Source organism: Gavia stellata, chromosome 4 (assembly GCF_030936135.1).
Source record: "Gavia stellata isolate bGavSte3 chromosome 4, bGavSte3.hap2, whole genome shotgun sequence".
NCBI classification, from domain to species: domain Eukaryota; kingdom Metazoa; phylum Chordata; class Aves; order Gaviiformes; family Gaviidae; genus Gavia; species Gavia stellata.
In genome coordinates this window covers 14,180,164-14,193,537 of record NC_082597.1, presented here as the reverse complement: position 1 = coordinate 14,193,537, position 13,374 = coordinate 14,180,164, and the positions used below count along the sequence as shown (strand labels likewise).

Genomic DNA, 13,374 nt, shown 5'->3' with positions numbered 1-13,374 from the left:
TTGAGCCATCATGCTCCTTTATCTCCAGGGTGTCCACATTGCTGCCTTAGGATTCCTGTGGCCTGGTGTGGGCATCTACATATTCTAGTGTCAGCCAGAAGTGAAGGGAAATAGGGCCCCCATCTATCTTTATGGCAGGCAACGTCCTCTTAGGGAAGTTTCTGCAGACACAGGGTATCACCTCAAGGGCACATGGGAACATAAGGGAGAAAACTAGACTAGGCCCAATGCTCTCAGCCATCGCGCTATGTACTTGAGCTCACTCTGAGGGTTTGTGGGAGCCTGTTTTCCATCGACTGAATGTCAGTACACAGCAGAAGTAGATGTGGGCCTGTGCTCAAAATGCAGCATGGTTACAGCGAATGAGTCAAGGTATCATAAGCATAGTTTCATGAAGTACAAGTAAAACATACTTGTTATGTATCTACAATTGGAAAAAACAGGTCATCTGCCACAATGTAACCCAGCTTCCCCACTGGTGTAAATGGACCAAGTCTCCTGATTCCCCATGATATTTAAAAGCCAGTCAGTTCTGGTCATGTTTAGAATCATAGAATATCTCAAGTTGGAAGGGACCCATAAGGATCATCAAGTCCAACTCCCTGCTCCTCGCAGAACTACCTAAAACTAAACCATATGACTAAGAGCATTGTCCAGATGCTCCTTGAACTCTGACAGGCTTGGTGCCGTGGCCACTTCCCTGGGGAGCCTGTTCCAGTGACCAACCACCATCTCAGTGAAGAACCTTTTCCTAATGTCCAATCTGCAGCTTCATTCCATTCATTCCCTTGTGTCCTATCGCTGGTCACCAGCGAGAGAAGATCAGCACCTTCCCTTCCACTGCCCCCCCTGAGGAAGTTGTAGGCTGTGATGAGGTCACCCCTCAGCCTTCTCTTCTCCAAGCTGAACAAACCAATGACCTCAGCTGCTCCTCATAAGTCTTGCCCTCAAGGCCTTTCACCATCCTGGTCACCCTTCTCTGGACACACTCTAATAGTTTGATGTCCTTATATAGAAGTGCCCAAAACTGCACACAGTACTTGAGGTGGGGCCGCATCAGTGCGGTGTAGAGTGGGACAATCACCTCCCTTGACCGGCTGCTGTGCTGTGCTTGATGCACCCCAGGACACGGTTGGCCCTTTTGGCTGCCAGGGCACACTGTTGACTCATGTTCAACAGCCCAACCCCCCAGATCTTTTTTCCTGGGGCTGCTCTCCAGCCTCTCATCCCCTAGTTTGTACGTATAACCAGGATTACCCCATCCCAGGTGGAGAATCCAGCACTTCTCTTGTTAAATTTCATACAGTCGGTGATTGCCCAGCTCTCTAGTCTATCCAGATCTCTCTGTAGGGCCTCTCTACGCTCGAGGGAGTCCACAGCTCCTCCTAGTTCAGTATCATCGGCAAACTTACCTAATGTACATTTGATTCCTGCGTTCAGATCATTTATAAAAACATTAAAAAGCCCTGGCCCTAAAATTGAGCTCTGGGGACCCCAGTGGTGACTGGCCGCCAGCCTGATGTAACCCCACTTACCGTAAGTCTTTGAGCCCAACCTGTCAGCAATTGCTCACCCAACGTACTATGAACTTGTCTAGCTGTGTGCTGGACAGTTTTTCCAGAAGGATACTGTGAGAGACAGTATCAAAAGCTTTGCTAAAATCCAAAACCACCACATCTACTGGCTTCTCTTGGTCAGCTTAGATGGGTGACCTTCTCATAAAAGGAAATTGAGTTGGTTAAGCAGGACTTTCCCCTCGTGACCCCATGCTGGCTATGATCAATGACTGCGTTGTCTCTCAAGTGTTTTTCAATAACTCCCAGAATAACCTTCTCGGTAATTTTACCAGGAGCTGAAGTGAGACTGACAGGCCTGTAATTATCAGGGTCTTCCGTCTTACCCTGCTTGAAAATTGGAAGAACTATGTTTAGAGTTTTTCAGCTGTGAGTCTCAAAGATGTGGCTTCAGTGTCTGTCACCCTTCCATGGGGGTTAAGAGCATCACAGGCCAGGTGCCGTACACCTAGAACTGCACAGTGGCCAGACACGCCAAAGGGACTGAAACTGGAAAAGAACTAAAATGTAAGCACGGTTGATATATCTGAGTATATAACTTAATCAAACTTCATGAGAGTAAGAAATATATAATACTATCTTATATAGAAAGTATCCATACTAGGAGATCTGTAACAGGACCACTGTAGATAGTGCATTCCTTGCTAAACTGTTCCAGGATTTAATAGTCACTTTAGAGACCACAAGACCAATGCAGATGCTTACTAACTTAAAAGATATTTCCAGTGTGCTTCATGCTTTCCAAACCCTCCTTGGTTTATTTCCCTCTGCTTCAACACAAACAATTCTGCTGTCATTACTTTTATTATTTTCTTTACTTCTCTCTGACTTAGTTTTCTTAATGTCATATCAGAATGTCTTTCTTAAAACCTCTACTTCTAATTAAATACTTGTTAGATACAGAAGGTGTTTTGAAGGATTTGTATGCAAGAGTAGTAATTGAAAAAATTATTGTAAATGAACTACACTGTTCATTCTGAAAAAAAGATATTTCAAATACATTTAATCTCCTCATAACTTTCTGAGTCACAGTTTTTCTCATATTAAGCCTCAAGGGATTTTCTTTTACCCCTGGGTTACTGTTGTATACTTGCTTTTTCTGTGACTTCCTAGCTCTGTTTAGAGCGGTAAACAGTGTGTTGTCCCTTTCAGGCTCTGGTTGCTTATACATCTTTCTGTAGAAGCGAGAAGTAGTAGGAATAGAAATTTGGGTTGAGTTCCAATTTATGTTGGGTGAGCCATGATCAAAGAGCTGACATGATGTCTCAATAAAGTGTTTGCATTGTTGTAGCCTTTGCAGGATTATGCCTGTGCCTCAGAGTCCCATATGCTATGGGTTCTCCAAACATCTTGATTAAACTCTTCTGACTCAGCCAAGGAATTTCCCAACCAGTTATTTTTACTGTAAAGAAAGCCCTGGAGAGTTATAGATCTTTACACAACAAAAAGCAACCATGAGACACATATCTCCACCCAGTGTTATCTTTGCCCTTTTTGTGATTTTTTAGAACTGGGCAAACTTTGCCAATTTTACTTTCTTGAGCCTGATTTTCTGGTATGTGATGGTGGATGGTTCTTTTCTTTGCCAGCCTCGGTCTCTAAACCTTTGCACCATATGTTCAATGATAGGGAACTCCTACCCATTTGAGTCTGGGACAAAAACTATTGGGTGGATCAATCACGTAGAATAATTCAGCACTGAAGATTTTTTGCTTGTTCTTTCCAACAGATCTGAACAGCCTCCCTAGAACTAGGCAGGCTGCAGACTAGACCATGTCAAGATCAGAGTGGCTTTTCAATGCAGACTCTAAAATTGTCATTAGATGGAAGGATATTCAGAAAATAAAGGAGTTCACAGCTAGATTTATATATATTCCACATCCCGTATGTCACACTTTCAAAAAATCTTTTTTATTGTAGTTCAAAGTCAATATTGCGAAGATGATAAAAGATGTATTTGCGAAGATACGAAGTTTTCTGCCAATAACTACGTCAAAATCACAGTAAAATATGGCAGTGATGCTACACTGCTAGTCATCTTGCAGCAGATTTTCAGTATTGACATCAAAAGCAATGACAGTACTGTCATTTATATGTCACAATATATATTTATAGAACTCTGTATTTCATTCACAACCTGTATGTTTTTAGTAATGAATAATAAGCAACAGATTGCCAGGAAGATGAACAACAGGGCCTCATTCTCTGTTTTCAGACTAACTCTTACAACCTTAGTTGGGTTCTTAGATTTTCACAGAATGTAGAGGAAAGGCTGTTTTCAGGTGTAATTTATGTTCTGCAGGTGTAAAACACAATTTCGGAGACATTTCATTCCCTGATGGAAAAGGACATCTATGTAAAAATCAGATTAATCTGGAAATCTAAACATGCTAGTGCCTTAGGTTCTAAATAAGCAATAGAAGAAACATGGTTTTAGTTTAAAGTTTCCCTACAAAATCTATAAATCAAGTATACTTCATTTTGGCAAAGGAATTCCCCATTATTTATTACTAAACACTACCCAGTCCTACCAGACATCTCTTAATAGACTGAGCCTTCCAAATATTAAGGCATATCTCTTGCATTGTGTCACATTCTCTTTCAAAGTTTTATTTTTACTGTTTCATTAGATTAAAATAGAAAACATATGGAGCCACAAAGTTCTTCAAGTTTCAGTCCAATGCAGCTTCATAGGAAACAGTTACGAGCATATAAATTGTCCATTCTTTCCAGTATCAGGTAGCATTTGAGATTGTATTTGCCAACATACTAGCCTGGTTCCAGGTGTATTAAATGTTAGAAGAAAAAAAGGGTCTATGGCCTGATATATTGCTGCATATTTCTGTATCCAGAGGCTAACGACCTTTCAATTAATCCTGTTTCTAAATGCCATAAAGAATCATGGATAACCTACCTGTGAGAGTAAATGATTCTGGTTCAACTGATTTCTTCTACTAGAGGAAAAGCAAGCTCTTCTGCAACTAACTGCTATTTAAAATGTGGCTTCTGTAGGAAAAGGTTGTATCAGTTGTGATTCACTTGGGACTAATCCTACAAGAAATAACACACTGGCGTCTTTAGAGAAACACTTCTCTTCCCTATAAAACATTCTCCTTAAACTTCAAAACACAAATATCATTTAAAGTCAGTGGCAGTGCTGGGAAAGGTGTGGTGCTCTATTAACATTTCTGGGTGCAAAACGAGAAAGGAAATCTGCCATTGCCTGGAGAAGCCCTCGCCAGCCAGCCTTGTGCTCTCACAAATTGCGCCTTGTCTGTAAGAATTTGCTTCCACCAAAAGCTGTTCTTTGAAAGCAAAATTAAATGCTTCCTTCTTTCTTGTCTGCACTAATATGAAAGCAATTACATTTCTTTTAAACTAATGACTACTCTGTTAACAGGTGACTCATCAACAAATGCTATTACAATTTTTGCCTTTTAAACAGAAATTATATTGTGTCTTGATAGTTACAATACCTTTGAAATTTGGAGAACATTCTGATTTTTGTTGTTGTGTTTTCTGATGGTTGCTGTTGGTTAGAAAGGAGATTGCAAGAACTCTGTTTTCTTGAAAAAGCAGAATTTCTTAAGTATTATCCAAATATTCAGGTCTCAAGGCAGAAAGGATATGGGAGTCCAACACACATGTAATTGGAAATGAAAACAGCCTACACATGATTTGGTGAAGGACTAAGAATAATTACTCTTGTTTTCTCTTGAAGAAGCAACCAAAATATCATAGTACTGTCTTCCGACTGGCTGTAAATCGCTCTTCAGAAGTGACATGGTGGCTTTTGGAGTGCCATGTTTTAGCCGTCGTGTGCGTTTAAACCAAATGCCATAGAATGATAAAACTGCCATAGCTGACATAGACCTCAGAATACTTGAGATTTTATGTAGTCTTATCGCTTTTTGTAACTTGGAGTATGCTTGCAGGATGCTTCCTGCTTTTCCCATTAGCAGCCTGCCTCCACTTGCCTCTTTGGCTTAATTTCTCCTGCATTTGCAGTATAAACAGTTCTCCCATGTTTAAGTTTTTCTTTTCCATTACTTTCTATTCTTGATTGGTTTTTGTAACCTCATCTCAAAAAGTCTTTTTCAAAATCTCTCCTTTTCATTATGATGAACCCAGTCAAACATTTCTGAATTTTGGGATGGCTCAGGATTCAGACCGTGATGCAGAACTGTATTTCTTAGCTACCCCCTCTTACTAAAGGGGATTGAAACTTTGGGTAAGGATTCAATTACATATTCCAGTGGTTCTCAAGCCATGTGTTTGGGCCAATACTTTTGTCTGACTTGTACCAAGAGAGTTGCTTTGCCAAAGATAATTGTAATTGTTTGCTGAAAAGCTTTTATTAATCAATGTGCCCATTTAAGTCACTGTATAAATAAATAAGCAGGCTCTATCATAGTACAGTATATCTTAAATAAATGATCTATTTTGCCATGTGTTGCTGATTAATGAATGGCTGTTTCTGGCAAACTAATCAGCTGTAGCTCCAGGCATGGGACAGCATAGGTTTCCAAAAAAATAGTAACAGCTCCCCTTATACATGCTAGAGACATCCACCATACATTGCAGTTTCCATGAAAAACAGGAATTTGGACTTGGATGAGTTGATTTTTATTTTATAGCTTAGAGCTTATAGCTCATATAAATTGCGCACATTCCTCAATGGCACAGGCCTCCCTAATATAAAAACAGATACAGCCTTGTGTTCATGCAGTTCATACAGTGTGTCAGTGTTAGATTTTTAAAAAAATATCCTGCAGTGGTTGAAAAGGAGCCCTCCTTGCTTCACTAATTTTGTCCCTTTTGCACCCCTCCCCGCTTCCCCTTTCCTGCTGTGGTGGTGCAAGCATTACAGCTGTGCCTCTTTTGTAACCATCCTCAGCATTTTCACTTTGGAAGAAAATTTCCAACATTACTAATACTGTAGTAGTATTACTGGCAGATAAGAGACTGCTTTAATTTGGATTTTTTTCTAGTATTGTCTAGATGCCATATATTATATTGTTACAGAGCTTAGGAAATTGGCCAGCAGGGAGAAAGGAATACCTTTGCTGTGGCGGTGACACACCAGATCAGGTTGAATCTCCTGAAGAGGATGGGAGATGTAGAGATCTGGCTCTTCCCCAACGAGCACATGAGTATGCTCAAGCCCGGGGGAGCTTTCTGGAGTGCAAGAGCCAGTGACGGGGGGAGGCCGGGGGAGGCGGGTGCTCTGCGCAGCCGGGAGCGGGCTGGCAGCCAAGTCGCAGGACTGATGGAAAGAAAGAGACGTTCAAAAGACTGAAAGTGGCGGATCGAGTTTTTTCAGCTCGGGAAGGCAATGAAAGTTGCTGGACTGATACCGCCTGGAAAGGAGGGAGAGGAGAGAGTTGTTCTTCAACTTCTTTTTAGGGTGTCTCACTCAGCAGGCCTGATTTTCTCCTATTTTTGTGTCATTTTGCTCTAGTTCATTGTTTTTGTGCTCTAACACTACAAAGGGGCAGAGGCCACAAAATGCTGAGGGAGATCAGAAGGGTCATGTGTGTTTTTGGACATCATAAGCAATTCTCTTCTGGTGCAACAATCACCAAAGCTGCAAAACAGCCTTAGGGTGAGCTCAGGGCCAGTGCAGGTAACAGTAAGGCTCTGTAACACTGCCCGTTGCGTATTCAATTCAGCCTCAGAATCAATACACTTTAAAAAGAGGTGGGTGGCAGAAGATAACTACAAGTGGAGAAGTTAGCCAAAAAGAAAGCAGAAGGTGAACCAGGAAAGGGTAAAAATACTTGGAGGTGCCACAGAGACTGTTCAAAGAAAAAAATAGAGATAGGGACCTGTACAGTTACTATAACCTTCCTATATAGCTATGAAAAAACACTCTGGAGACTCCGTGGTATTTTTTGATGTAACTGGTTTATTATTTATCTTGTTTTGTATTATGTTTTCTTCAAAACACAATGCTATTATTCCAATGGCATCACCTATTTAGTCCCAAAGATGTGTTTTAGGCTCCCCAGTCCAGACAGACACTGACACACTAGAGGAAGTGTAGATCAGGGCCACCAAGACCACTGAAGGACATGAGCACATGATGTGTAAGGAGAGGCTAAGAGAATTGCTTTGCTCAGTCGCAAGACAAGGCGGCTCAGGCTGGAGGAGACCTTATTGCTGTCTATAACTCTGACCAGAGGATACAGAAGAGAAGACATCACCAGACTTTTCTCAAAGGTGCACTGACAGGACAAGTGGCATTTGAAAGTTCTGATTACATACAAGGGAACTATTTTTTAATCAGGAGGCTGGTCAAACACTTGAACAGGATCGCAGAGAGGCTGTGTAATCTTCATCCCTAGAGGTATTCAGAACTCAGCTGGCAAAGCCATGACCTACCTGGTCTAGTTGGATCCGTTTAGAGCAAGACCAGGATTAAACAATCTCTAGAGGCCCCTTCCAACCTAATTTATTCTGTGACTCTATGGCCTAACCAATTCTCTTCTTTTTCAGTTTCCACAACACCTCTTATAACGCTGATAGCTTCAGTTAAAACAAGGAACTTTTGCTCATTAAACAGCTTTTAGTGTTCTTTGTAAAAATAGCCTCTGCAAAATTTTTTTCCTTTTTTTTTTTTTTTTTTTTTTAAACTCTTGTTGCAGACAAGCTCTCTTGAAATATACAGCCAAATTGGAGAAACAAGAACATAATGATGCTGACCCTCCTTCCTAGCTTAGATATGACCGGGATGGTAACACACTCACCTTCACCAAAAAAACACACATCAGAGTCTGAATAAACAAATTTTTCAAAATGGAAGATGAAGAAATTGTGCAACATCTTCTACAGTTCAAGGGTTTTTCACTAGAGCATGAAAAGAACACTTTATTTAAAACTAACCATACTCCAATAAAAGGCCATTTGTTGAATTAGTGAGGAAACATTGTGTATCTTTCTCGCAGGAGCGTGTATGCCTTCAAGCAAGACAGCCACACTGAAACAACATTGCTAACTTTCAGATGTTGATTCAAGCTGTCTTCATCTTTCAATAATGAGAAGTTTTTGTAGTCCCATGCAGAGTAAGCAATAAATACATCTGTGTGTGTTTGGGGTTCTTGTATGCCATGAAGGTCCTCTCCAGGACATAAACAGAATCACAGAATCACTAAGGTTGGAAAAGACCTGTAAGATCATCAAGTCTAACCATCAACCCAACACCACCGTGCCCACTAAACCATGTCCCACAATGCCTCATCCACACGTTCCTTGAACACCTCCAGTGATGGCGACTCCACCACTTCCCTCGGCAGCCTGTTCCAGTGTTTCACCACTCTCTCAGTAAAGAAATTTTTCCTAATACCCAGCCTAAACCTCTCCTGGCGCAACTTGAGGGAATCCTGTGGGAAAGTAGAAGTTCATTTCATAATGTACCATTATGATCTAAAGTACATATACACAACTTAAAACCTGAGCTGACACTCTGAACTCCTCTTTGCTGCTTGCCATCCACTCAGGAATTGAGTTGGCAGGAAATTCTTACACTCTGACTTCCCTCAGAACTTCACACTTGACATGACTGGTACTCATCAAGTAGAGTGGTCTTGAGCAATGAAGAACAGTGAATAGGTAGTGACTACCAATTCCTTAATTCACAACTATACATGCACATTTAAGCACGGTTCTCTACTTCTCAACAGTCACTTGTGCACCTAGAGCCCTAATTCTCATAAAAGCCTCTCAGGCTGAGTTCAACTCTCTAAGTGAGCTGATGTTTACATTAGCAGATCTGAACTGCGGGCTAGCTGGCAGCTGACAGAGTCAGGAGAATCAAATGAAAAGGAGCACAGATGAGAAGAGTGTTAAAGGATAAATTCTCTTCAGTTACAAGAACATGTCTTCTCATCAAATGGACAAAAAAAAAATGAGCACACATGGGATTTGCCATTCAAATCCTAATTACTGATAACCCACTAATCTTTCCTTGTCTAGAGAAAAATACAAAGTTTCACCTCATTATAGGAGAACAAGACATTACTCAAACACCTTTGGGGAAAATCCCAAAGATCTGTCTTTCTTCAGCTCATTCTTGACCTTTATGTTAAAGTTCTAGCTGGTCTCAACATTTATTAGCTTGGAAAGAATATAATCAGAGTAGCTTTAGTGGTAGCACAATTTTTCTGATGGCTTATTTAACCTTCTATAACAAGTAGTTAGCAATCCTAATGTTTAATTCCAGCTAGTTTTAGAATATGAATGCCTTAGCTTGCTTTCTTTTGTACGTGGAAGAAATAGCATGTTTTCTTACTATGTTCTTCCTTAAATTGCTAATGCAGCAGTCCCAAAAAGCACAAAGGCTGACAGGCTTTGTATTCTGGGTGAATAATGGAACCGTTAAATGAACACAATTTTGTGAAATATCTACTACACTGTTTTTATTTTTCAATGCAGTGTGAATTTAGAGATGCTTCTTTCACTTTGTCTGCATCAGTGCACAGAAATTCTTAGTTTCAAAAATTTTTCTGTAAATCTAAAATGATTACACATTTATTAATTAATATATTTTAAAAGGATAATAATAAGTAATAACTAGTACTATTATATTGATTTTAGTAATAATATTGGTAATGCTTTATATATTAGTGTTTATATTAAAAATACATATAATTTGCCATACACATCAGTGCCCACCTCACCCAAACAAACAGTACACACGACGGTGAACAGAATGTGGTTTTTAACCACCATGAATTATAGTAAAAATGCTTCCCTTGACTACTGAAGTCCATCAGCCAGGGGCAATTATACCTCTTGGGGAATCCTGCGGGAAAGTAGAAGTTCATTTCATAATGTACCATTATGATCTAAAGTACATACACACATATACACAACTTAAAACCTGAGCTGACACTCTAGACTCCTCTTTGCTACTTGCCATCCACTCAGGAATTGAGTTGGCAGGAAAATTCTTACATTTCAGTTTTAAAACACAATTTTCAGTACTTCTTTTATAAGGTGCCATATATATGTATAGAAAGGCTTTGAAAAGCTCCATTTACTTTACTGTGTGTTTGTATTACGGTAATGCAAAATCCCCCACAAAAATCATGGCTGCCCTTGTGCAGAGCATACATACTTCCCTCCCCTCCCTCCTCTGCCTTTCTGCCTCAAAGAGCTTACAGTCCTGTCATGCAAGGCTGACAGTAAGTCACTGGAAATGTAGCAAATAAACAGATGACAGTTCTCATTTATTGGGCCAATACTTCCATTCTTTGGTAGCTTTTACTTTAGGGGAATGTTCATGTGGACTTTTACCTGAAGTCCAGTTGGCGTTCCTCCTTGAAATCAGCCAGACCCATTGCACTTTTGAGTGTTGATTTTAAAAGCTTTTCTCTGCAGACGAACAGCGGTAGACATAGCTAGAGTTCTTATTTCTATCCACAAATAAGTGGTTCATTGAGGATGACACGGAGCAAGTTCTGTCATTTAATATAAGTAGTTTTACACATACAGTACCCATTGACAAGGCAGAAACTGCTTAGGGGTCAAACACCAAATGAGAAGACCAAGTAAGAACTACGGTTCTGTAAGTGGTTTTATCCTATCCATGATACAAATAATTTGGCTGAAGAAAATTCTCTGCATTTTGCATAAAGCAGCTGAATTCCCACAATACTAAGACATTTAATTTAAAAATATAAAATAGCTTGCAGACCATGTCATCTTGGAAGTAAATTTTCAATTTTCAAATACCAGATGTGGAAAATGCTTTTTATTTTTAAATGACGACTCCAAACTTTTTTTGAAAGTTACCAGCTTTTAAACTGACGTGGTAAGTCAGTCAAGTCATACAAATTCTGAATATGTAAGATCTTGTCGTTCCTAAAAGGCACTAAAAGTAAACCAGACCTGTTAAGCACCAGCCACTGTCACGGACAAATCTTGGGTTAAAACACCCTCATTTTTAATATTGTTTCTCTCTTATATTAAGAATATACATCAACAAAATATCATAATTTTACAGAAATGTTCCTTTACAGTTTCTTGATTTAATCTCTTTGGCCTATTTCAACTTTAAGAACTCTTCAGCTTGACAGACTGGATCCAGCTTTGGCTTTTAAGACACACTTTGCCATTTTGTGTGTCAGCCTTAATCCATTTGTCTGTTTCATTCCTTTGATTCATGTGACCTGGAAAAGAGAGTTCTGTTCAGTTTAATTTGACACACGGTAAACACACCATCTTCACATTGCCTTTTTTTCAAGCTCCCTGGAAATACTTATAAGACGTTTATTTGATAGAACTTACATATTTTTAACAGGGGCTTCTGACATTTCATTCTCGATACAGTTCTTTGCATTAATCTCATTTCCCATAATACGTTATTACAATAAAGTTGTGGGGTTTATTATATAGTACCATAGTTTTTATTATGGGCTGGGAAATACATCTACATTAGACATTAATCTGGCTAAGTAATTTGAAAAGTTTTCATCTTTATTGTTAACATGGAAAAGAGACATGGGTAAGATCTGATTTTCCAGGTGACCAGACATGTGGCTACTATTACAGCTTTCTTATGATAATGGATTAAAAAAAACCCCAACACCCTGAGATATCTATCATCTTACATGTTTCACATAAACTTAGTATGCATGGTCATGCTCTGAACAGCTCACTCTATAACAAAGGAGAAAGTTCAACTTACCCTCATTTTACAATTAAGAAACTGAGGCCAGGAAAGAATAAGTGACCTTCCAAATTTATACAGAAGATTTATGACCAAATTGGGAATTAAACTGGGATCTTTTCAGTCCCAAATCAGTGCCTTTATCACAAGATCAACCTTCACTTTGGTTTATCTTTACAAAATATCTTTTATGCTTACTTTAGCGTTCGTGTGACTGAGTTCTAAGTTTAGAACTAATTTGAGCCTGGAATAGCATGAGGGATGGCAGGCTAGCAGATTCTAAAGCAACTTTGCAAACAGGCTGTGCTCTGACCTGTAACACAGCTGAAGTTAAATTTTGGCCACGTCAAAAACGATGGCGAAACTCCAACTGACATCACTGCATCGGTTTCCACAACTCAAGCCTATGTGCCAGAACTTTTCAATAGCGTTTCAGCACTTTGGTACTTCTAAATTGGATTAATGTAAGGTTATGGACCAAACCCACATCAATTCACTAGCAGGCTGAGGTACTGTTGAAGTACGAGATTTTCAGGAGTCCAACACTGACAGAGTTCTCCCACTAAACTAAGAGGTATTTTAGTGTCCTTTGTTATCAGACTACAACATGCCTTCAAGGATCTCCATGTGGATGTCCTAGTACAATTTCTGCACTCCTGATTGCTCCAGGCAGAAGACGTCTCAATCACACTCAGTATCATTCCTACTGTAAGGCAGAATCCACAGTTCTGCTCCCTGTCTAATTATGGACTTAAATCTATGATGATCATCACAAAGTTGGACAAATGTGTTGTACGTGAAATCTGTTAAAATCTGAAACTTCAACTCCTCAGAAAGCTTTCCCGAATCATTGATTTGCAATGGTATTGTATCAGAGAATACAGAGCAGAAATAAAAACAAAATCTGTCTTTTAAGTAGAGGTAGCCCTTAAAACATTAGATTAGTCTGAATTTTAAAGAGGAAATAGCTTCCAGGTGTCCAAAAATGAACCAACAAAGTGTACAGGAAAATTTCAGTTGATCCCTTAACAGAATGGTAGAGCACTGAAAATACAGCTTTTTTTCCCCTAAGGAGACAAGACACAATAAATGTAGAGCAGAGATGTATTTACAGAATGTGCATATTGG

At 39.5% G+C, this 13,374-nt stretch overlaps 2 protein-coding genes across 2 annotated transcripts in view; one reads left to right on the top strand and one right to left on the bottom strand.

The window, feature by feature from the left end:
• Window positions 1-8,443, top strand: part of FBXL13 (F-box and leucine rich repeat protein 13) — an 89,781-nt gene extending 81,338 nt beyond the window's left edge. Inside the window, 2 exon segments of the mRNA XM_059816014.1 lie at window positions 8,222-8,327; window positions 8,330-8,443. Coding sequence (XP_059671997.1) covers window positions 8,222-8,327; window positions 8,330-8,383 — 160 coding nt within the window. The 3' untranslated portion in view covers window positions 8,384-8,443.
• A 3,037-nt stretch (window positions 8,444-11,480) lies between these two features.
• The window catches only part of FAM185A (family with sequence similarity 185 member A), a 49,045-nt gene continuing 47,151 nt past the window's right edge, over window positions 11,481-13,374 (bottom strand). Inside the window, exon 8 of the mRNA XM_059817277.1 lies at window positions 11,481-11,746. Coding sequence (XP_059673260.1) covers window positions 11,631-11,746 — 116 coding nt within the window. The 3' untranslated portion in view covers window positions 11,481-11,630. The remainder of the gene's footprint in view (window positions 11,747-13,374) is intronic.